Source organism: Phalacrocorax carbo, chromosome 1 (genome assembly GCF_963921805.1).
Source record: "Phalacrocorax carbo chromosome 1, bPhaCar2.1, whole genome shotgun sequence".
In the NCBI taxonomy this organism is placed as follows: Eukaryota; Metazoa; Chordata; class Aves; order Suliformes; family Phalacrocoracidae; genus Phalacrocorax; species Phalacrocorax carbo.
The window spans coordinates 16,652,998-16,678,994 of NC_087513.1; the positions used below are offsets into that span (position 1 = coordinate 16,652,998).

The following is a 25,997-nucleotide window of genomic DNA, read 5'->3' on the forward strand; positions in this document are numbered from 1 at the left end:
GAAGACAGAGAGAAAAGAACCATGCAGCACTATTTTGCAAGGGTAACATTGCTAATAAAGTTCAAAATAAAGCTAATTAAGATATGCAACAGGATTTTGATTTTAAAATATTGCTTTTGTAAATTTGATTCACATATTTACTACTGCTTGCTTTAGTTACACATGTTGCTATCTTTATTCTGTGTGAATTTCAGTATAAAAATATCACCACCTTATTTAAAATTAGTTATGGGATATGAATGAGACATTATCTGCAGTTTACAGAGCTATCAATAATAACATTCTAATTAATTCCTGTATGGAATTCTTAATCTCACTCACTAAGAAAGATGATCAAAAGTGCTGGTAAACAAAAAATTAAATATATTCTCTGCATCTGTCATTTAAAACATATCAATACCAATAAATGCAGTTCCACAAATCATACTTCCAAAAAAACCTTTGGTGAATATGAAGTACAGTGGAAACTGTACTTTGTATACATAAAACCTGTTGAACATGTTAGTCAACAAAGACAGCCCTATGGATGAATAGTATGGCAGTAGAAAAACGCTGAACTACAACATTTTTAGTATGTTACTAAAACTGCAATACTATTAGATTCTATCAAGGCCCACAGATATTCTTGTGTACTTAGTAATACAACACTGAAAACTGCAGCAATTTACACATCTGGAAGATAATGTCAGTGTTTCACTGCTGACTAAACAATCCCTTCCATGCTATAACAGTCATCATTCTGGGTGACAAATATATTACTTTCTGTTATGTGTGTTTCTTATGCTACAGCCCATTTACCAATGCTACTCACCCTTCCAGCAATAGCTGTTCCAGATTTTCAGCAACACTTGTAAGAAATTCAGGAGTGCACACCAGCTGATTGTATGAAAGATTAAGTTGCTTTAGAGTTGGACATCTGAGGTGTGGATCCAGAGCAAAGGAAGGTCCAATGTCATTTCGAGAGATATCAAGATTTGCAATACAATTCATTTTCAGTAAATATGTTGGAAACGAAGTAAATCGGTTACTGTGCAAATCCAAGAAAGTCAAGCATTTCAAGTTCTGAAAGAAACAGACAATTTGTTTTTAAAAAGTTAAAAGAAAATATGGATTTATAGGTTTTAAATTGAGCTACATTTTATACAATTTATTAATTTACTTCTATTTCTCTCACAAGCAAAACCAGTAGAAAATAGACATCATAGCAATATAACTCATAATATTTATACTACAGAATAACACATAAAGCATTGTTAAAAATTAATTATCTCAGTTTCATAGAATTTAACAGATATGAATTACCTGCAGTTCTCAGTTCCATTTCTGTTATTATGTTACTCAATATAACACATCCTAAAGCAGTTCTCTGCAGTAAATGACTTAGCACAGTTCCACAAAAATACTTTTATTTCTAGCTGAACATAAATCCACTGAATCAAAATTGAGTGAACACCCACATTCATGAGCAGTATTGTTATGGGTACATTATTAGGACAAACAATTTATTGTAACTAATCTCAACTTTTATCACATAGAATTATGCAGAATTACTTCACACAGTTGTTCTGGAATGTTTGTAAGAGCATTTTGGTGCAGCTCCAGTTTCTCAAGATGTTCCAGATGACTAGTTAAGCAGCTATTCTGGCTGATGGCATCAATGTTCTCCAGCTCATTTGATGAAAGATCTAGTGATTTAATATATTCTTTCTCTGAGATCAATGAAGAAAGACTGTCTGATGGTCTTATATGTGGTGAAAATTTTGAGATGCTTTCTATTAAAACAAAAACATGGGAAAAATAGCATGATTTCATTTACCATGTCATTAAAATTAAGATCAATGAACTTGGGATCTAGAGATGCAGAAGACAGTGAATGTTTGGATATTGATTAAGATCCAAATCCAGGAAGAATTCTATTAAGGGACAGAAATCTAGAAGACAGTAGGGAAAAGATGGATGTTTATGCACTGTACAACAGAATTATCTTTTGAAAGCTAATAAGGGCACTCATGAAATTTCATTGCCTGTTTAATTTGACAAAAATTATTTGTGAAGCCCAGAAAAAAAATTCCCTAGATATGCATTATTTGTACTCTAATGTAGTATTTCCAAAATGTATCCTCCACTTTGTAAGCAAATAGATAATCTGACTGAAATCCTTGCATGCTATGCTTGTGAAAGCATTAAGGATGACAAATCTGTTATATATGTTAAACTGTATAATTTACTTACTGAGGGACTCATCTGAAGGCAAGAATGTTCTTCTTTGTTTCACTAATGGCTCATAATCTGAGCCAGGTCCCTGGAAAATCCCAGAAGAGAGCAAAAACCAGTTATGCACATAGGCAGATATCTGAAGTGATCTGAATTCAGAAGATTTCTTTTTATTGTGGTTTCTTTTTTATCAGAACTTCCAGGGGGAACACAAAGAAACTCTACATTTCAACTAAAAATAACAATGGGTTACATCTTTATAAAGCTTACTGGTCCATTTCCACAGAAACTGTGGACCTATTCACAAAGAACATCAGACCGGAAATCCAAGCAATTCACAAGAATGTGTACTTTTTTTTGATGATAAACTTTTGCAGTTTACAGTGATCTGGAGCACAGTAATTGCACAGAAATAGAAGGAAATATTAAATGGCAACAGTGAGACAAGAGCCCATACGGTTACATGACCCTTCCTAACACTTGATTATTAACAATTTTGCAGGGGCAACACAGATGGATTTATAAAAAGCCTGGAATGGATAAGGATCTGACTTACCACAGAGTATGAATGTCGTGGCAAAGTAGGAGAACCTCTCTGAAATGCCATTTCCCTACAATATAAGTCAGCAGCTGCAATGGAATTGGACTTCTTTTTTGTATAAAGTGAGCCTTCACTTCCTAGTACAATACGATAACACAGGAGGACAAAGAAGTAAGAAAATGTATTTAAAGATGAGGCTCAGAATTCATCTGTAATAGAGACTCTGATATACAACAGAGAGATGCTTTTCAAAAGCATCAATATTGGCAGGATCTCACTGGTTAATTTTGTGTGCAACAGGCCAAGAATGTTGTCAACATGTTTTAGAGTACATGGGCAATACTAACCTGACATGTTCCAAATATGACCTGCAGCTTGTTACATTGATGCTTCATCATTTAAAATTTCCAGCAGGTTGGGATTATTATACATGTTTTGTAACACATTTTTGTGCTACTGCAGTGTAAATAACTTTAAAATAGAAAAAGTTTGTATTTTAGTAGTTAAATTTGCACTCCCACGTTTATTGAGAATACCAAATGCCACTCTGGCTTTGGTGATTTATCATTATCTGGACTCATTTAGTGGTTCTCTTCTCAAAGCTGCTTTTAAAACTCCTAATATCACTCCTGTTAGCAAAGCCTGTATTTTTTCACAATAATTTACATATGACTTAACAACTTTTCCATGTGGGACAACAAATAGTACCTATTGGTATTATATATCTCTGCTTCAGTCCTACAGAAATGAAAAATGGTGGTGAATGATGTAAAGGAAAAGAACAAAACAACCCAAAAATGCCTTAGGATTCTCTGATTCCAAAATTCAAATTATTCATCTGTGATGATTTTAAGTATCCAATGGTTCTAAAACAACAGTAACATCTGAACAAACAAAAGGCATGTTGTAAATTAAGGCCACTTATTATTAAGTTACCAATATTATAGACAGAAATGCCATTTTTTATAAATGCCTTTTGTAAATTAAAGGCATTCAGATTTCCTGACACCGTTACCAAGAATGATGTTGGGCTGAACATAGACTTGTTAACAACATAGTCCTCTATACCAGACTTAGTTGTGCACACTTCATTTACAGACAACCCAGGGAACAGGGATCTCTAGATCACAATATACCTGACTTCATGATGAGACAAATTATACTCCTGAAGCACTTGATTTTTGCTATTGACTATAAAGGCAGCATACAAGAATAGCTCAGAAACAGACATCAAAATAGTCAATATCTAAATTTGGCTGGATGAATCTTAGTCTCTCTCTACAAGAAACTGAATGCATGAAGAACTAATTTTAAATGGATAACTGAATAAAATGCTTCAAGGTCCTAATTTTGTAGATAAATCACATACTTACTCATCATAAACTATTTTCCAACGTTACCACAAACAAAATTTTACATAGAAGTATTTTTTTCATGGCAAGTGTTTTATCTCAAATACAAATAAACTACTGATTTACAGCTATGGTGTAGCCCTGGTAAACTAGGTTGGGATTAAAAAAAAAAAAAAAAAGAAAACAATTACCTTCACTATCAATATCATCACTCAAAGGAAAAACACTGTCCACTAATGGGTCAGAAATGAAATTCCAATCATAGTTTTTATCCACTCCATCTTCAGATAAGTTTAGATCAGAGGTGGCTCTTGATCTATTTTCTGAAATATTCTTCATCTGGAATTTAAGCACCATTCTTGCCAGTGCAGAACCTGCATCTGTATGTATGAGAAACCGAAAAGATAGCATATTCTCCAAAATATCCAAATAGCTGCAAAGAAATAATGGAAATAACTTGATTTATTTTCAAGGTTTGGTGGTCTTTCTATAACCAGCTGAATGCTATGAAAAGATCCTCAACCGAAGGTCTTGATTTAAAACACTTATATAGTACCATCAAGAGATATTAACACATTTCATATAGCAAATTGTATACATACTCACTTTGTTTTCTTATTGGAGTAAGTTTATCTGGGAACAAAGGAATAAGCCAGGAAGGCTCCAGTCTCCCAATACCAAATCCTCCAAGACATATACTGCTGTTGGCAACATCAAGGCTAAGCTTCTTTAAGAGCAAGCTGATGATTTGGCTATCTCCTCTCTTTATGCTAATGGTTAAAGCGCTCCGAACATCCTGCTCTCGAGCACCATTGGCTAATAGCAATTCCACCAATTTAGGATTATTTCCTTTCTCACAAACCTAACAGGGAAAAGCAATTAAAAAAATTTACAGAAGGCACTCAGACAAGAGCACAGACTGCATTAAGAGACTTGTCTCAAATTCAGTTTAAATGTATTTTTTAGGATCATGTATCTTTTTCAATTACACAATTCCCTACCCCTCAAAGCATATGCCTGCCTAAGGCATCTAAGCACTAACTCCCATTTTCCTGAAGTCTTTGCCCAAAATGTAACAAATGCCTGAGTTCTGTAACTGTAATTTCTGCCATGAGTGCACATAATCTCCAGGCGAGAATGAATGGTAATTTATGGAGCTTCATTATGTGGTCTATGGCAACTCCATTTCTTTATCTGTTCAGTGGAAAAAGACACTTAGGGGTTATTTTGCCATGTCATCTGGATATCAGATGAACAGGCAACAATAGTGAGACTCATCAAATCTTGCCTAGTACTAGGGAGCTCAAGTCCACTGGCTTCAGTCAGCTTTACTCTTTCCAATCTCTCAGCTTGCATCGCTACACAGAGCAGTGTTGGCTGTGAATATTACAAATTACTACAAATTTAGAAATATTTCCAGTTACTTAAATATTTCCACTGTGGTTCGCTAACACAGATTTGCCTACCTCAGACTCCATGGATGGATGGTCTGCTCCAGCTCAGCTGTGCTTTATCGCCCAGCCAGCTCTGCCAGCAGAAGTGAACACTAGGAAATTCATTTCAGGCAGTACTGATGGGCTTATCTCAGACCATTTAAAACTTTGACACTGAAGCAAAATTAAGAAGTTCTCATACACATCATTTCTCAAAAAAGTTTTTAAAGGCAGTCACATTTAGCAAGGAGCGCTTATAAGCAGGTAGGAATGGCCTCTGTGTTGGAAAGGCTGAATCCAGATGAGATATTTGCCTATAGCCTTATTTAAGACACCACATATTTCAAATAGTTGATGCTTTGGATGTGACCACTGCCTGGATAAAGCTCTTTGCAGCTAGTGTGACTGCAGGCATTCCAAGATGTTACATTACTTTAGCTGTGTTGATAAAAAGTCAGAATTCTAACCAGAACAGATAAATCATCACAAAACCTGATGACTATACTAATCTTTAAGTACAACACAAAGTAAAAAAAGTCCACCATGCCAGGGCAGACATTTTGGGCAAAGTCTTCTTTGCAGGTCTAGAACAGAGTGGGACTAAGCACACTGAAACCTATCTATGCACAGTCATGCTTTCTGGTCCATCTGTACTTTGGCCTCACAGAGCTTGGAAAGAGCTGAATATGGAATATCAGCTCATGGACTGGGCTGTAATGGGCTTGATGCCATCTGTGCCTGATTAGTTCAGAAAAAAAGACTGGGAGTCTGCAAATCTTGAGCTTAAGTCCTCTTCCTCAAAAATACTCCAATACTCCAACTAAGGCTAAGTCAGTACTTGACTGAACCCAGGTCTGCATGTGAACAGGGTAAACAATCAGAAAGCATGGACTTTAAAGTGAACTTGTGTGGGAACATTCTAGATGACAGTGACCCTTTGAGCTTCAGTAAAGTGAAGGGTGTTTTCAATGAATGTCAGACTGAACCTGAAGTCACTGTAAGTAGCAATGGTTAACACCGCTCAGGTCACAGTTAGATTGCACTGGGTATTGCTGCTGTGTTCTGCCAAATATATATTTACATGAAAAGAGAGAGGAACCCAAAAGCACAAATTTTAAAGCAATAAAACTATATATAATTCCATATATTACCTGATAGATCAAAGAGTTTGTCTTTGTCTTCTTATTAATATCAGCTCCCAATAGAAGTAAACATTCAGCCATTATACTATTGCACTCAATACATGCTTTTTCCAGCATTGTATTTTTTAAATCATCATTTTCAGCTATTTTAGCAAAACATTTACAACACAGGCTTTGAAACTGAATGGGAAGACAAACAGTCAAAGTTAGGACAAGAAAAGCATGGAAATTTTTCAGCTGTGGAGCTGTCAAAACAGAGAAGGTACCTGTCGATCTCGCTGGTCAGTGAAACACATAGACATCTGGTAGAAAATGACTGTGTCAAATGATTCATGTACCAGCAACTTTGCAAAACAAGGTGACAAACCAAGAATTGACAAGATTGCATGAAATCCCTATGAACACAATGAGAAGATTGAAATAAGTGCGGTGTTAAAAAGTATAATTTTAAAACAGGTCGTGCAACAAAATAAAATTTCAACCAAAAGATATGTACTTTAATTTTTTTTTGTCTTGCTTTTAAACATGCAATAATTCACAAATTGGAGAAGATCAGGGGAGTAGGCAGAATACCTGGTGTCTCTGTGTTTATATAGCTGTAGTTTCACGCTTATTTAGCTGACCCACTGTCATGGTTTTAGCTGGGATAGAGTTAATTTTCTTCACTGCAGCTGGCAGAGTGCTGTGCTTTGGACTTAGTATAAGAATAATATTGATAACACACAGATGTTTTAGTTGTTGCTAGGTAATGCTTGTACTAGTCAAGGACTTTTCCAGCCTTTCATGCTCTGCCAGGTGCACAAGAAGCCGGGAGGGGAGGGGGCACAGTCAAGACAGCTGATCCAAACTGGCCAAAGGGATATTCCGTATCATAAGACATCATGCCCAGTATATTAACTGGGGGCAGTTGGCTGGGGGAAGCAGCAATCGCGGCTCAGGGGTGGCAGCGTCAGTTGTCGGTGGTGAGCAGTTGCATCACTTGTTTGGTTTTTTTTCCCTCCTCCCGAGGTTTAACCTCTCTCTTTCTCTCTCGTTATTTTCCTTTTCATTATATCATTATTATTATAATATTTTATTTTAATTTAATTATTAAACTTTTCTTATCTCAACCCACGAGTTTTCTTACTTTGGCCTTTCTGATTCTCTTCCCCATCCCACAGGGCGAGTGAGCGACCAGCTGCGTGGTGTTTAGTTGCTGACTGGGGCTAAACCATGACACCCACTTAAACAGATATAAGCTGACACTTTGAAAAGCCAAATTATGCACCATAATATCTGACAACATCCTGCCTGCCAGTGAAAAATGTACTTGTGATTTCCTGAAAATGAACAGAGGAAACAATCTCCTTCTAAGGATATGGGATGAAGAAGCTCTGTAATCTTTGGATTTGAAAAAAATACATAGGCTAAATGAAAAACTTAACAGGTATTTCTAAAAACTAAAAAGAAGTACAAAATTATCTCACGATTCTACAAGTAAGTTCACCTAGAAGGGTGAACTGGGTAAATTACAGACTCTTTGTCCAAACCTAATTGAGACTAAATCACTTAAGTAACTTCCTTATTCCACCACATTATTTTGATTTCTCTCCACACTGGTTGCTCAGCTAAACTTGGAAGGGTTCGGGGAAAAAAAAGCAGTAAAGAAGGGAGGCTGTACTTGTGATATTTTCATACTGAAACTGATCTGAAACAGAACTACAGAAACTCTGAGGAAGCTGATCTCACAGGGAAGCTCCATTCCACTACAAAAATGAAACTGGCAAAAACCAGGGAAAGCTTCTGAAGCAGAGGAAACAGAACTTTCACACAGGGAAGACTGAACATGTGTTTGCAGACAGAATAAGAACTCTCTGTCCATACTGAGAAGTAGATCCAAAGTCCGACACAGTATTCCAGTAATACCTTCCTTAAATGCAGCATTCCTACACTGAGCTTATTGCTGGTGGCAGGGCTGGGAGGTAAGTTACTTTCTATTAATTTTCAAAGAAGGGCAATCAATACTATAACAATGGTTACTTGATTAAATGGTAATATTATTAAATGGTTGCCTGAATGATGGACCATGACTGAGAAATTTGTTCTAGTCTGCAGATATCAGAAGTCTTAGATAAACACCTAAACCTACGCTTACACATTCTGGGTTGAATGTATGCCCCCAAGAAAACCATCCCTATGGCAAACATATGGGTTTAATTATAAAGGCTTATACTAATCTAGTAATTGTAATAAAATCAAAATGAAGTAATTAAAATAAGGAATTATACTTCAAATATAACTACATTAAAATAATTTTCTAAGGTTTTGCCTTTCACTTTCATCTTTGTATGTAGAAATAACACATACATGCATCTGGATTTCAGTGACCTCTTTAAATCGCCGCAGAGTGGAAACCAAAACTGTTGATAGGACATGCATAGTTGCAATACACAAACTCTTTCTTGTAATCAAAGAACGTAGAAGACTCAAACCCAAACACTGTATGTCTAGAAGAAAAAAAGAAAGATTAATAATGTTGATTATTCAGATATTCCGAGTGGAATAAACCCATGACCTAAGTAGTGTTATATTACTAATATTCCTGAAAGTTATTTGCATAAGCTATTTCAGGGCCAGGCATAACTACAAAGTGGATAGACGTGAAGACTATGCAGTACTGCAGACTTTTCTTGCCATGTAACTTACAGCACATCCAGTACTAAAAAGTGTAGTAGATAACATAGCTTCTATGGTTATCAGCCCCTCCTACTACATCATTAACATTCAACTAACAAAATACCTTCCCTACCTTGTTCATCTGGATACATCTGTAGGGTGTGAAGCACAGTGTCAGTAGCTCCTTGCTGGGTTAAAATTTCTAGTGCACCAGTGCACTCAGCTACAGAAGCAAGTAGTTTTAATCCACACTTCTGAATGTTAGGATTTCCAATAAACTAATGGAGAAATGAATATAAAATCAGATCAAGATTGTTCTGCTTAAAATGGCAACAGAAGAGTTGCTTGTTCTTGAAGTCGTTCTTTAAGAACAGTGATTGTTGTTCTTAAAGTATGTGAAATTACAGTTTATGTGACAATAAATAACTACAATCACAATTTCAAAAAGGTTTCCTTTTCAAACATCAGTTTCAACCGCTCATAACCTCCCCAGATTTTCACCTTTGATTCTGAAAATATTCCCTAGCTAGTTTTCTAATGGAGAGTGGGATTCTTTTTCTTCAAAGTTTCAGTACAACCATTCACAAGTTCACACCACTTTTGGACAAGGACAGTGAGAAATTATATTTCCTTTGTGGTTAAAAAGGAACAAAAATGGGGTTTCTTTGAGAACCAGCACAAGTGACAGACATGGCGGCAACTGAAAAAAATATGAAAAGAAAAAGATATGAAGCAACATACCTATTACTACACTCCATCAAGGTTTTAAAAGCTTTGGGTTTAGTTATACAGCAATTCAATAGGTTATTTGTGATTATTTTTCCCAGTTCCCCCCCATTTCTAGATGGAGGAAACCTAGGTGAGGCCTAGATCTGAAAATGTGCATGGCTGTTACAGTGACTTGCAAATCTTCAAGTCCTGTCAAATTTCTGTGGGGCCATGCCCATCTTCCTCCTTATTCCTTCTCTAGTTTTTCATTAAAGTATGTTAATTTCTAGCCCTTCTGGCTGATATTGTAGCACCTTAAAACACAAACCAGCTGGGTCAGAAAAAGCAGTCAGGATGGTCACAAAGCACTGGAGACTGTAATACATACTGAAGCAAAAATTATTTTGCCTCCCTTGTTAACTCCTATATCCTATATATTCAGGCCAATAAACATCCTTTATACACTCTAGCACTCTTTTGCTGACACATTATTTGCTCTGACTTTTACAATAAACGTGAGAGACGCAAATTTCCTTGACTGAAGGTGCTTGGCAAGCCTAATTGCTACATCCATTCTGATTGTGGTTATGTGAACCTTGTAAACCTTGTGGAGGTGGGATTCTTCTGAAGGCCATGGAGTTAAACCTTTCTTATCACTAGGATTTAAGGTTATTTTGCTGTGCAAAGTGCCCAGTTTGGTCTGCTTCAGCCTTTCACTTTTCAGCTTCCCCTTCAAGGCACTGTGATCATTTTGTTTTCCAGTGGCTGGAAAAAGTTATATGATAGAACAGGAAAAGAATGGAGACAACTGAGAAACACTGTTCTGCCGAAAGCAAAGGAGTATGTATCCGTGTAAGCCATATTAAAGAACCACACGGTATGAGGACACCTTAAATGTATAAACTAGCCCATTAAAAACTCACAAATAAACTGTATGCTTGAAAAAAATTACCCTTGTTTTTATAAATATCCTTTAAAGTTACTGTATAAAGGATCATCTGATACACTCCAGAACAGAAAGTAAGAAGAAACCCCAAATGATAAATGAAACTCAGGAGTTAAGATTAATTCTATCAAATCAATACAAACATCAACGTGGAACTAAAATTTACAAATGACTCACCATTGCAAGTGTAAAATAGTGACAAAATTCATTCAAATAAATCTTTAACTTTACCCTGTTCAAAGCATTAAGCACCAACGAATGAGTTCCCTCCAACAGACACTGGCTTTTAATGACTTTTACTGTAAGTGCAAAAGCAGCATCTCCCACATCTCTGGAAGAACCATTCTGGTGTTCATTCTTTGTATCTGCAACAACGGAAACAGCCTTCCTCAGAAGAACAGATTTAATATTCTCCCCAGTGTCAACCCAATATTATTAACCCAATACTACAAAACCAATTGAACACACAGGCTTTAACAACTGACTCAGAGGGCACATTTCAGATCTTATGACATTTTCAGAAAGCTGTAGTTACAGAGACTGGGGTCCCTCCAGATTTACACTGTCATGTGAGTACACAGTGTTTGAAATGACAATTTCACCAAAAAACCTGAAAACCTGAAATCAGTCTGCATATTAGCCAAGTTACTAGTTTCAGAGTTATTGGCTTTGTAAATGTTCAATTAAATTGTTGAGGAATACTTGCAAAAAGTTGTTCTGAAAAAGAATCAGTACCACATATCTGTACTCTCACACTTAATATCAGAGGAAAAAACAGGATATACAACAGTAAACTGATAAGAAGAGTTAAAACTTTCCCAAAATTCTATTAAAGGTATAGAACTAAAAAACCATATTTCTCCCACTGTAGATTGCCTTTAAAGAGGTTTCTTTTTAGAAAGGAATTTCCAAGCTAGTCAGTTTAGCTTCTCCTTTTCTGTAGAAAATAGTATACTGTTGCTGTACGCTTCTATGGGAGAACTTATTTTGGGCCACATATCTCCGGGACACAGGGCTCTACCCACCCTGGGGACAGTGATGCACAGACATCAATATGATGGATACAGAATGTCGGTTTATTTAACTGCATCACACGCTTATATAGCTCTTGCGCTTCCTGTTCCTGCCACTCCTATGGGAGGAGTCTATCTTTCCGTCACAGCAGTGATCTTCCGGTCGCCGATCCCTGTCTATTCCCCTACAGTATACAATAGTATATTTCATATCTTTAAATCATTGTCTTTATTTTTTGGTGTCAGAGGTCCAATTTTTATGTTACTTCCAAGAGATACTATTAAAACAATTTTTGTGGTACAACAATGTTGATGTTGATCTGTTTGCTCTCACTTAAAGGGTATCTATAATGAAAATACACAATCACAGCGATAGCTCCACACTCATTCCTGAATTAATGGAGCTAACATTTCACTGATGAAATCAAGGGGAAATCAGCAGAGATTATTTTGTTCTGTTACCTTTGATACCTCAAAAGTTTTCCTCCACCTTGTATGTTCTTAAAGAGTTAGAGCTACTCTCAGCTATGTATAGAACTCCAGTAAATTTTTTGAAGTCCCATTAAAGGCTGTCTCATTAGATAAGACAGACTAAAACCCAGCTATCTAATTCTATTCTCTGATGTGGTGTATGATGCCACATCGATTATATTTTTGGATGACTTACCAGGCATCGTAAAGTGTAAAAAGACTCGAAGTGCTTCCAGTTGTAGAGTGAGTGATTTTTCATGTTTCCTCATGGCTTTTACAACTTCTGATGCAGCTACTGTCATTACATCCAGATGAAGGAAACTGAAAATATTGTTTATAAAATAAATAAAAAGGATGCATTTCTAAATTTTACATGTATTTGCTTCTTTAATTAACACTGTGTGATATCCCTTTAGAACACTATAAATCTGGTTTGAGCTATAAAATATAAATTAAACTATGGTGCTTTTCTTCATCATAGCTAATATTTTATTTTCATGCCATTCCATGAATTCAGTAGGTGTAATTAATGCCACTCCAGACTACTGAGAGGTAATTTTCAATCCAGTTTGTAACAGTGATACACAGAAATTATAGTGTTTAATTCAGAGTGAACGGTGGATTAATATATTGCACTTTGATTCCAGTCCAGATGTGTGAAAAGATACATCTTCCTTAATCCAGTGCTCTGCACCTGTCATAAAGTACTGATGAATTGTCAGACACTTGTAGAATAAACAGAAAAATATCTATCATGTTAGGTTTTAAGCTTGAAGAAAGAATAATCTCCATGTCATTAGCATTCCTAGAAATGGCAGTAGTCAAAGGCCACTAATTCAGTTTTAAGGTTATTTTCTTCTTTCATTTTCTAATACTTTTTATTCCTGTGAACATATTTACGGAAGTTTTGAGTTTTTCTTCATAAAATGAAATTATACATCAGAAATTCTGTGACTATATCTTGAGTCTGTCATTTTTTCACAGACAGCTTTGCACATATAAAGGTTTCAGGGAACGCTGGAAAAACTTGGCAAGACACTTGGAATCATGTTCCCACCCTGTGTATCAGTATTTATGAGTCACAAGTTTGTTTTCCAGTCATGTTCTAGAGCATTTGCAAAAGCCAACACAAAGGTAATATCAACACAATGTTATTTTAATAATCAGAGTTAATACTGTGGGCAATTTCTTAGCTCTCAATGAAATTCAGTGTGGCTAACAGGATGGGAGACCACCTATGGACAGACAATTCAAACCTCACTGCTCAAGAACCACGAAGGGAAGAACATGCACCTGCCTACCTGGGCATTTGGCTTACAAATCCAATGCCTTGAACAAGACTATTAGCCTGTGGTCAATTTTAATATCAGTCAAAGAGTCAATAACTTAAATGTAATCAATTACAGCACTGAATCTCGCAAACCTTCACTTTGGAAGTTGCCACGTATTTCTAAGTATATTACCTTCCTTCGAAAACATGATTCAGAATTCTGCAGGCACTTTCAGCCACTTCAGGAGAATGTGGATGTTTCCTCATTATATCCAAAACATTCATGTGTATTCCTTTAGCCAAAAGTGTCTTCCTAATACCTACTACAACACAAAATAGCAAGCATCTTGTAAGTAAATCTTTCTCTTTATGTATAGTTCTCAAAAACAACAGAACTGCTAACTTTTTCCCCCTTCTTTTGATTTTTTCCCTCACCAAATACACGTTATATAAGTATAAAGTAGAATAGGATACAATTTGAGCTGAAGCTGACTTCTGTTTGCATAGCTGAATCAGATGCATTATAATACCTGAATGCCTAATACATTTAAATACATCTACTATTTTTACTTACAGAAAGTTAACTTAAAGGAAGGATATTGTACAGCTGTACTTTTATTTTCAAAAATGTTTATTCTTAAACAATTTTGCCTCCTAATTTCACTCTGTGATCATGTAGGAAAGCCAGAATTTAAAACTTCCAAATAACCTTCTAACTTCCAAAATGAGGCTTCAAAAATGAAATTCTATTTCTTCACTCTATTCACTTTGTTAATTCATTTTTTAAAAAATTCAAATAGCCAAGCACATGTTGTAGCTATAACTTTAACCAATACAGCTCTGAACACTTTAAAATATTAAAAAATATTTAAATATTTAAAATATTTTATTATTTAAAGATTTTAAATATTTAAAAATCTAAAAATAAAAATTCTACATTATCATGGTGACTACCACCAATTCTTGTCATTCCCATGTCAGTACATCTATTTCAAATGGCTAATCCAAGCAATATTGCATTGTGCCAGAGGGTTTTACAAGGTTCTTTATGTCTATCATTTCTGGTGTAGGCACATTTGTTTAGGGGGAAAAAAGAAAAAAAAATTTTGCTTTAGATTTCCAATGGGAATCAGAGGACCACTTGTCAGTAACATGTTATGAGAGTACCTGGTGTAATATATGATAACAGTATGCATACATTTATGAGATCTATTTATTGATATAGATACATATCTATCTCAAAAATAACTATAAAACCTTTTCATTGTTAAGTTTTATGTACGTGGACGGCTCAGTCACCTAGTGATATGCTCATAACCTAGTGAAAATGCTTTCTCACCTAGAGAAAGGTAATTAACTGCTAGTCTTTATCTTTCCATCTAGCCAGTGGTTTTCAATGTGCAGTCGACAAACCACTTGAGGTCCACAACCATTTCAAAGGGTTCTGGGAAGCGTATCTAATAAAAGCAGGCCAACCATCAGTAGGCTTAAATACTCCACCCAGGGGTCCACATCTCCACTGAAAAATTTTGAGGGGGTGTGCAAATTGAAAAAAATTAGGAAACCATGTTAGGGACACAATCAGGACTAAAGCAATCTTGAAAACTGTAATGCACATGCCTAACTTTCTGCACATGATTTGATTTACTGAAGTCAACAGGACCGCTCAAGTCCCCTGTGTTAAGCAAGAAAATGGTATTTGTCAGGCTGTAATCCTTACTCATGTGAGTTTCAACAAATGCTGTTCTTGACAAAATTCAAACATGTGATAAATATTTAAACAAGTGTACAAAGAGAACACATTCTCTCCATGTCTCCTGCTCCAAAAAATAGCAATTCCAACACATAAACTGGCAAAGAGCTCTTTACTTCCACATACTCTCTTTGATACTAGCCAACAACAGCTTTTTCAAAGAAAGGAATAAACTTACTAAACACAACAGCATAATATTCTAATCAGAGGGAATATTGTATTCATAAGACAGGACACTAAATATTCTGTGATATTACAGCAATCACTTTCTGCTGAATTAGAAGTTAAAGACAATTAAGTTCTCTTACTGTTTTGTTGTGACAATATTGCCAAGGTACTAGCAGCTGCCTCAAACACTTCTTTTGATGAGGAGTGCATCAGCATGGAGAGCATCACTGCTCTGTCTATTGGGAACCTTTCACAGAGAGAAACAAATCACTGCACATTGACCATAATAAGCAGTTACTTCATAACTGTAGTTCAGTTTCCTAAAAAGGTATTAAGCGACATAATTAAATTTTCAGATGATTCTACTTGGCTTCTAATATTTTTCCAGAGCAACGGCTGATAGAAAGTCCTTTGCAAACTATGCATATTAGCCTACCCTGAATCTCACTGAATTCACTTGGAACCATGATTTTCATGTAACCTGCGGTCCAGAAAGGGGTCCAGAAAAGGGGTGCAAAGCAGGTTTACTAGAATTTGAACAATTAAAATTTTATGCAACTCTGAGAAACAGTTTAAGTAAATGTAAGTCTGTGTCTTATCCATGCCTAGATTCTCCTTGATGAGGCAGCACCTGCTCTACTACGTACGCCCTTTAATTTGATTTGTGGGAAAATGAGCACTGCTTTTCCATATTCCTCATGTACCAGATATCTTAATCTTCTCTATTTTCCCTACTCTTACATCCTTTAATCCTCCCTATCCTTGTTGCAACTGAAGAAGAAATTCCTTGTGACCTGTAAAAATTAGCTCTATTAGACTGTGTTCCAACCCTTTAATAAAACACTAGCAATTTTGCCTGAGTCAAGGTTAGCACACTTTTCAAGAAAGAAACCTTCCCAAGTGTTGTTGATCACCATGCATTTCATCATATATTAGAAATCAAGAACTAAAAATAAAAATAAAAATAATTGAAACATGAGACCCCAGGTGGCCTAGTAATAGGCTTTCATTTTTTTTCATTTCCAAAAACAACAGTTCCAGTTCAAGATATTAACACTGACTGATTATCTCCATCTCCAATCTTCTCATGCAGGTTGCGTTGATACATAAACAGATTTTTCAGAGCCCAACATGCAGCCTCCTATAAACCAAGAGAGGACAAAAATATAAAGAAAATGTGCCTTTAGGATATCAAAAATATAAGAAAAAAATTCAATAGTTTGACTGTTTTTAACCCCTTGACAAAGGTACATGGTGCTTTACGTAGAAATACAAGGTGTGAACTGTCACATTCTTTATAGTTGGGATAGGCCTGAGTTACAAACATTCTCATTATTGGTTTTGCATTTTGATACCTATGTTAGGTCAAGATAAATTTTTCTGTTGATGGGCCTGTGTCTTGCTGCCGTAGACAGAAGAGCTACATAAACAACAATCTTTGGATGGCCAAAGTTTCAGGTAACAAGTCTCAACTACCTATATTTGATACAAAGGTGCAACTGAAACCAGCTGAGGTGAACAAAGATAAGAAAGGCAAGAAAGGTAAGATTGATTCTACATCTAATCCAGTGCTTAAGGCCTTGTTTGCCAAAAGATATGCTGGAGAAAATGATGCTGCTAAACGTTTTAATACATAATGCAGCCTTTCCATACACCCATCATCCAGAAATTCTCACCAGTACATCTGTGTTTTTCTGGTGACGTTCTAATGCTCTGTAACATGCTTCCAACCAGCATAATTTCTCTTCCTCTTCCTCTTCTTTTCTTTCCTCTAAGTCTCGGTTTAAGAATATTGTTTCAGCTTGAAATATAAAATATTTACATTAAATTCTTATCATGAAAACATAACACTTAAGTCTTAACCTTCCTGTACTCATGGAGGTGCTCACATTGCTTGTGTGTGAAAACCAGTGGAAGGATTAGCCTGTTCTTGGAAGGGAGAAGTCTTTTGACATAAACTCTATGTCAGATTTGGAAAATGTCTTTAAGGTTATAAAGGGATTAAAAAACTTCATTACAGTGTAGTAAATGATTTAAACTTATTAACTTAGTACTTAAAAATTACATAGTTACAGATCAGTCAATGCTCAGGTTCTGAAAAGACCTGCACATAGTTTTTTGTTGTATATTTACATACAGAATACCACGGACATAAAATATAACTGTGATTTATTTGCATGTAACCACTTACCACAGAGCCATCTACGCTCTGAAGCAGTGTCATTAAAAATGAAATGCAAATTTCAGTTACTAAAAAAGAAATATCTGGTCCCAGAAAGTGCAACAGAATATAAAAGAAATAAATTTATACCTGTGATTTTTCAGCATTTAAGGAAAAAAAAAGAAGTATCAACACTGACCATAATATCTGAGTCTTACTGGAGTGTATACTGATTTCTATTCTTTGCTGTTTTGGGGACTCTTAAATAGCATTTCTACTGACTTTTGTATGGAACGATTACTCAAAGACTAAGAAATGATCCATAGCTTTTTGCCTCTAGATAAATAACTTTGTTTCAAAAAAATACCCGGAGTGTACTCAAGGAAAAGTTTAAATCTTTTAATTGATTTCAGAACTCAAGCACAAGGACTGACTTGGTGTTGCTATCAACTACCAGAACATGAGTACTATCATAAAGGGCAAACACAGCATCAAATTAGTGGTGTTATCGCTAGAGATTTTATGTTAAGTAGGGATTATCCAATATTTGCCTATTAACAAAGAAGTTGCTTTGTGAAGATCTGTCAACATAACTTACCGTCTCTGAACACAGCCATGTCACAGTAATACAACAAACTGTAAGCACATAGGAAATCTAGCTCTGTCAAAGCTATCCTGCCTGAGGCTTTCATGCTAAAAAATAGAGTTTGAAATGATTACAGGAAATTACCAGTATAAAAAAATTAACAAGTGGGCAGATAAATAAAGTAATTTATTTATGTATTTAGGAAGAGATTTACTCACTTAGAAGAGCTAAACAACTGAGAGCTGCTGCTTGTAACTTTGCATTTTCAGGGTACGTTTTAACAGCCTTCACAATGACTTCTGGAACCTTATGTAATACAAGGATATTGAAAAAATTTCCTGAAAATACACAAGATATTAAATGAATATAAACACATACCTGGAACTTTACATGCATTTAACATAAATTTCTCAGCACACAATGCACAAACTTCATCTGTAGCAAACACTGGATTTCTGAGTACAGAGCTTGTCACAACAATGTTCTATTTGTGGAAAGAAGAGGTCAAGGATAAAAAAAAATTGTGATATAGATTCTTTGTGGTTTTTTTACAAAAGACTGACGTTTAATGCAAAATGAAGTGCACGTTGTCACCAAAATAATAAAAATACAGTGAGTGTATCGCTTGCAGACTTTCTGCCAGGAAGCAAATCCAGTCCTAGTTTGAATTCCTGCAATGATTTGATTTATCCTATGAAGCAAGCGGCTTAACCCTGTTTTGCCCTTTGTTTTTGCCCTCCTCATTAAATATCAAGATCAGCATTATAAATACCGAATATGTACATTCTGGAGTAGCAGAAAGAACAGACTTTAAGGCAAGTCCTTTCCACATACATCATTTTAAAACCTTGGACTTAACACCTATTACAAGTGCAACTGGAAACAGTATTTTTCTTCTCATCCTGTAGTAGCATGGTCATGTTATATCAGCATTACTGGTTCTTGCTGTATTTTGATGGAAATGGTATGTTTATGTAAATACATTCCTTACCTCATGAAAGTAATAATCTTAGGCTATGTGATGAAAAATTATGTGTGACTTGTGGCTGGCCAAACAGGTATCAGTCAGCTAAAATTCTGATGACAGTCAAATCTAGGACAGTCATTACCAGGTGAGCAAGAATACATGACTGTGGTTTTGGAAGCTAGTTGACGCTGACTTTACCGTTTCACTGCCAGCTAACATGTGTTTAGGAAGACAGTGTCCATCAGAATAATTTGGGAAGCCACACTGGCTATATGGAAATCTTCCAGACTGTTTCCAGGAGCACCTATCAGTTTCACATCTGTTTCCCCAACTGTGTGGTGCTGTGAATGCCTCTTCCCATAACTCTCCTGAATTGGCTCCTTATTAAGATGAAGGACATCTATTATGCTGAGTGATCTTGTGGCTGCTTTACTGCCACCATTCCTTGTTGGTCAGCATACACACATGACAAATGTGTGACTGAAACCACGCTGGTTGCGCTTAGGGTAAGATCAAGGCACGTCAACAGAGTTGCTGTGTCCCCACAACCTGTTGCTGTGTGCCCATCTTCAGTTAGCCTTGCAGAGAAAACCATTCAAGGGTAACACCACCTCTTGCCAAAACCTGCAAATACCACCTCAGCGGCCACCACATTTTCCTGAAATCTTTATTCGCCTTTTTGAAGAGGAACTGGAAGTTTCTCTGGGTTGCACTCAAGTTTGATCTGTATTTTCTACAATATCTGCATGAAAAGCAGAAACAGATGGTGAAAGGATTGGACTGACTTTATTAAGGGGAGTTGTGCACTGGTACCAGCGTCTGCAGTAGCTTCAGGCCACCACCTGCAAGAATCAGGAAGTCTAACTCATGAAAAAGACCTTGGTTGAGTCCTTGATGAAGAAGAACCTGCCATGGAGTGGGGGCTGCTCGGGCAGCTACTCACAGTGTTTCTGTATGCAGCAGGGGAAAACATACTAATTTTCATTTGAACTTCCTATTATGTGGTCCTCGGCAACTGCTCAGATCAGCTTATTATAGCGGCAAGAGAGAGTACAGAGCTGCTAAGAGGTGCAACAAATCTCTTTTTGACTTTGCCATCATTTCTTGATGTGACACTAGCCTGTGTAAGCCCAGACAACAAAGTACTTTTGCCCAAGTCAAGGGAATTCCAGGAACCAGTGTTTTTTCACTGCTGCAGCATAGGGGGCCCCAAGACAGGCACCACAGCTGGGCAGGAATGAAGCATAGGTCTCTGAAGATAAATGCACTGCAAAAAGGAAAAACATAGTCTTGGAGAACACCTCCCAGGTAATTCAGTGGCACCAGTTTTTCTCACACATTCAGCATTGCCACTTCAAAACTGAAATCTAGAAGGAATTTTATTCCTTTCTATAGTAACTTTATACAGAATGGGATCTACTGATCTCCCATTCTCATCTCGTGCTTCTCCTGCTCTATTGTCTCATTTTTTTCCTCACTCTAGTGTTCAATGGCAGCTTCTGTCATTGTTTCTAATGTTTAACATAAAAGGATACCATATTGACCGTGGCCAGTGTTACCTCACTATGTTTACATCATTAGAGACATGGAGCTATACACCACTCTGACAATTAACTGGAAGAGTAGCTCTCTTGTTGCCTGTAACACTTGCTGTCAGTTAACACCAACTCTTACACAGCCAGAGTAAGATGACTGTAAACAACTTAGTGAACTTACCCAATGTAAGCTTATGCAACAAACAGCAACTCACTTCCTGAACTGTTTCACTGTTGGGGAAACTTTTCATCATTTCCACTATAACATTGTAGCAGCGAACATTTCCAGACATGAGCACTTCAACATTGCTGGCTAAAAAAGAAACAGAAACAAAAATTGCTTCTGAAGAAAAAAAAACAAAACCAAACCCCATATTACAGAATAGAATCATAGAATTGTTTAGATTGGAAAAGGCCTTTAAGTCCAATTGTCAACCCAACACTGCCAAGTCCACCACTAAACCACGTCCCTAGGCACCACGTCTACATGTCTTTTAAATACCCCCAGGGATGGTGACACAACCACTTCCCTGGGCAGCCTGTTCCACTGCTTGACAATCTTTGCAGTGAAGAAATTTTTCCTAATATCCAGTCTAAACCTCCCCTGGTGAAACCTGAGGCCTTTTCCTCATTAGATTCTAATTCAGACTTTATTTAAATATATTTATGTAGAAAACTGGGCCTGTATTTCAGTTTTTCCCTTGCGACTTGAGAGAAAGTTGTAATTTTCTTCCTTGGTATTGAAACATTAATGACATTAATGACTACCAACACTTGGAAATAAATCATTGAGTTTGGAGTCCATATTAATATTTATGGATTTGTTCCATTCTGTATCAGGCTTTGTTACAGAAACCTCCTCACAAACTATTATTATGTAACATTTTTATTAAAGCTGAACAAGTTGTTTTATAAATATTAATTCAATCTTACAGATAGTGTTTATAACATGATTGTGATCAGGTAAACATTTTACAGTACTTCAGTAATATTCTCAGGAATATACAATTAAGAAGCAATTCAGAAATGTTTTTTTCCTAATAAATGTAATTTACTTGATTTAATAACATTTTTCTAAGTTTTACTTCTTTTTTGGGGGGCAAGTTAGCAGGTCATTCTTCCCATTTAAATTGATTCTACCACAGGCATATTGTGTACTGAGGGTACAGAAATATTCATCTAATGCTCCTGCAATATTTTGAAATTAATTGCAAATTCTGTATTTCACAGAATCACAGAAGGGCTGAGGTTGGAAGGGACCTCTGGAGGCCATCTTCTCCAACCCCTCTGCTCAAGTAGGGCCATCTAGAGCAGGTTGCCCAGGACCATGGCGAGATGGCTTCTGAGTATCTCCAAGGACGGAGATTCCACAGCCCCTCTGGGCACTCTGTGCCAGTGCTTGGTCACCCTCACCCTATGCAGCACCAGGAGCTGGACTCGATGATCCTTGTAGGTTTCTTTCAACTCAGGGCATTCTAATGATTCTAATTACTGCTTATTACGCAAGCCAGACACAGAAACCAACAGGATATTCACATGAGCCAGTAAAAAGACACAATGCATCCTTTCCTACTGAGGGCAGAGCCATCCCACATAAAATAATTTAAGGCAAAACAGCATCATCATAGTTAAAACACAATGTATGAAAGGATCCTTTCAATATGTCTATCCAGTGTATGAGACAGAATATGGATGCAAAAAGTCTTGGACAAAATCCTGGCCCCAGTGAAAGAAAGGGAGTCCTGTCACTGACTCCAAGGGAGGTAGCATTACTCTGCTGAGGTCTATAAACTTCCTTAATTGTTCTTTCAACAGCTTGGCTTTCCTGTATACAATGTAAAAGGAATATGCACAACTGTATTATTAAAGATAATTAGTCTTTTTAAAGCATCAGGAGATCTTCAAAATAATACCTCTCTGAATACTAAATAACGATACTCTGTAAGTTGGAAAAGCAAGCTCTGAGTGGGAAGCATTTCTGAAGCATTCTGTTTGATAGTGAAGGAAGGTACCTTGCACAATGCTTTAAGGTGACAGCTATTTATTCACGTCATTCTCAACTAAAAACACCTTTTTAAAGGTATGTTCCACAAAATAGTATTGCATCACTTCACAGTAAGTTATCATTTCACAGGTGACAATTATAAACATATTAAAATATTCAAAAGAATCTAAAATATTTTACTAGAGAAACCACGTTTAAGTCCTGTAAGGACGAAGCAATGGTACATTTGCAGGGAGCCTCCATTTCCCAGAACAAGCAGGAGAAAAGGAGGTAGAATCGATCTAATTTCATCTTAACCACCAAAACTTCTCACAAGAATTGATGAAGAGATCTGAGCACTCTGTATGGTGATTCATCCCACCTGTAACAGATACCTCTCTTAGAGTTAGGTAAATTTCCTCTTGAAGTGTCTGTTCCTCCCCATAAACCAGAGGAGAAGCCTGGATGGCTGCCTATGATTACCATTTAGATGGCTAACATTCTGTGACCCATCCACCTCCATGGACTTTGGAGGACTTTCTCTGTTGAGAAGGACCTGGGAGTGCTGGTGGACAACAAGCTGACCATGAACCAAGAAGGCCAATGGTATCCTGGGATGCATTAGTGTGGCCAGCAGGTCGAGGGAGGTTATCCTCCCCCTCTACTCTGCCCTAGTGAGACCACATTTGGAATACTGTGTCTGGTTTTGGGGCCCCCAGCTCAAGAAGGACAGGGAACTGCTTGAGCAAGTCCAGCAGAGAGCTACCAAGATGATCAGGGGACTGGAGCATCTCCCTTATGAGGAAAGGCTGAGAGACCTGGGCTTGCTCAGCCTGGAGAAGAGAAGACTGAGGGGGGGATTTCATCAATGCTTACAAATATCTAAAGGGTGGGTGTCAGGACAATGGGACTAGGCTCTTTTCAATAGTGCCCAATGACAGGACAAGGGGCAATGGGCACAGGTTGGAACACAGGAAGTTCCAGCTCAGCATGAGAAAAAGCTTCTTTCCTGTGAGGGTGGCAGAGCAGTGGCACAGGCTGCCCAGGGAGGCTGTGGAGTCCCTTCCCTGGAGACATTCAAACCCCGCCTGGATGCATTCCTGTGCCCCCTGCTCTGGGTGTGCCTGCCCATGCAAGGGGGTTGGACAAGATGATCTCCAGAGGTCCCTTCCAACCCCTACCATTCTGTGATTCTGTGGGCAGCAAACCATCTTCTCATTCCATTGAAACTACCGAGATTTAAAAGACTTCTTGTACCACCTGGAATAAACTCTTACCCTTCAATTTATCATGACATATGAGCTGGAACAAAGTCTACATATGTATTAGTGAAAGAAGGCATAGTGAGGTACAATTCTTGACATAACTCATTTGGAATAGAGACTTGAACTTCAGGGTATGGGAAGACAAACATTTTACTACTGGAAAAGACAGAGCATGTACTTACAGTGAATGATTTTGTCCATGGTACCCTTAAAGGAAAACATTTTCTTGCAGGTATTGTGGGTTGTCACAGACCAAGAGTATTAACGCTGGCAAAAGTAGCCTAGCTTTGCACATTCATGTACAAACTATCTTTGACTATTTTCAATCTTTGTTATCAGAAATGAGAGTGCTAACCCCAAAATAAATACCTACTTTAAAGCAGGTCTTTGTCATGCCCTTCTCCTGTTATAATTTGTGGAAGTATTTACTATCTTTAAAAGCACTTAAAATCTGGCATCCTCTTCCTTAGAAAATGGCAATAACTTCTGGGCTAGGGTAAAACTCTTTCTGCCTCAAGGACTACTTAACTGTTTAAACACAAACTGGAACAGCAAGAAGTTTGATAAACAGAAACTGAATAGCTTGGAGTCTGATGAAATGTGGAACACTCCAGTCTAGTTCTTGTTCTGTGGCATACATGGGGCCAGCATGGTTGGTATAAAGCCAGACAGGATGTATGAGCAAGGCTTTATAAGGATTCATATCTGCAAGAGTACAACATTATGTACTTCATGGAAAACATGGAGAGCAGGACCCTGCTCCATGCTTGCCAAAATTGTGACTACCAGCAGGAAGTTGACAAGAGCTGCCTCTGTGTCAACAGATCAAGTTGCTGTCAACAAACTGACACAAATCATGAAGCATATTTCTCAGGATCTAATTTTGCCCACAACAGGGACTGCTGTTATCATGTGACAAGACATAATGAAGACATTTTCTTCTGGTCTTATTGCACAACACCTGAGGACACAATAAGACTCTATAATATGTGCAGTGCTACCAGTGCTCCTGATTGCAGCCACCACTGAATGATCAGAGCAGGGTATCTGAGCCCAGATACCTCTTCTCAGCCCTGGCCACTGGATTTGTGTGGGCGATTTTCCCCTTGTGGAACAGCCTCTGCCAACAGTGTTCTTTAGCTGCCACCCAAACTCAATGAAGATTTATCTAGCCAATAAATATATCTTATTTTTCAAGCATTAAAAAAAGACAGGGCAGTGTCTTGAGCTTTGACCTCTACAGCCATGATGAGCATCTTCATTATCACTTACTCCAAGCAGAAGGAAGTGTTTTTCTGTTCTTTATGAAAGATTTCAGCTTTATCAGAATGGCTGAATATGAAAACTTCCCACAAAAAATTACAAATCAATATTTCCTGAAGAAAACAGAAAAGCTATTTGTCTGGCAACTCCCACTCAGTTCTCACTGATTTTTTACAATCACTGAAAGATTATTGCAAACTGAGGTGAGCTGATGCATGCTATGGGATGTAAGGAATTGAAAATAACTTCCAGTAATGCACTTACATGGACCAGCTAAGGAATGTAATGAATAAAGTGCAGGAAGAATCACATCTTCTTTCTCTGGAAACTCTTTAAATACTTTCAGTATGACCATATGATCTTTGCTTTCAACAAATTCAGTCAGCTGCTCTTCTGGGACTAAATTGAAAAGGAAGAGAGATACAGTATGTTTTGAGGAAATAATTCGTATCCTGGTACAAAAACATTTGTCTGTTCTCATGTTACCAAGTTTCCTTATATTTACTTTCTGTGTTTCACAGAAGGTGAAACATACTCTCCATACACAGCATCTTCCACAGTTATGACTCC

General features: G+C 37.0%; 2 protein-coding genes across 5 annotated transcripts in view; one reads left to right on the plus strand and one right to left on the minus strand.

Annotated features, from left to right (window-relative positions):
- The window catches only part of LRRK2 (leucine rich repeat kinase 2), a 72,411-nt gene that overhangs the window by 33,472 nt on the left and 12,942 nt on the right, over positions 1-25,997 (minus strand). For all 4 annotated transcript variants that reach the window (XR_010371829.1, XM_064445236.1, XM_064445226.1 and 1 more), the window contains 19 exons: positions 25,692-25,826; positions 21,097-21,228; positions 18,632-18,751; positions 17,343-17,467; positions 16,728-16,807; positions 15,807-15,913; positions 13,939-14,068; positions 12,672-12,796; positions 11,223-11,356; positions 9,471-9,615; positions 9,029-9,168; positions 6,949-7,077; positions 6,692-6,862; positions 4,714-4,969; positions 4,299-4,487; positions 2,771-2,892; positions 2,233-2,302; positions 1,552-1,772; positions 812-1,062 (listed from right to left, as the gene is read on the minus strand). Coding sequence is in view for 3 of the 4 variants with exons in the window: in XM_064445236.1 (XP_064301306.1) it covers positions 812-1,062; positions 1,552-1,772; positions 2,233-2,302; positions 2,771-2,892; positions 4,299-4,487; positions 4,714-4,969; positions 6,692-6,862; positions 6,949-7,077; positions 9,029-9,168; positions 9,471-9,615; positions 11,223-11,356; positions 12,672-12,796; positions 13,939-14,068; positions 15,807-15,913; positions 16,728-16,807; positions 17,343-17,467; positions 18,632-18,751; positions 21,097-21,228; positions 25,692-25,826 (2,782 nt within the window). In the remaining variant the exon portion in view is untranslated. The remainder of the gene's footprint in view (positions 1-811; positions 1,063-1,551; positions 1,773-2,232; positions 2,303-2,770; positions 2,893-4,298; positions 4,488-4,713; positions 4,970-6,691; positions 6,863-6,948; positions 7,078-9,028; positions 9,169-9,470; positions 9,616-11,222; positions 11,357-12,671; positions 12,797-13,938; positions 14,069-15,806; positions 15,914-16,727; positions 16,808-17,342; positions 17,468-18,631; positions 18,752-21,096; positions 21,229-25,691; positions 25,827-25,997) is intronic.
- Positions 24,814-25,080, plus strand: POLR2I (RNA polymerase II subunit I). The gene is given in 3 exon segments (XM_009513317.1): positions 24,814-24,877; positions 24,880-24,994; positions 24,996-25,080. Coding segments are annotated over 3 exon segments (264 nt in total).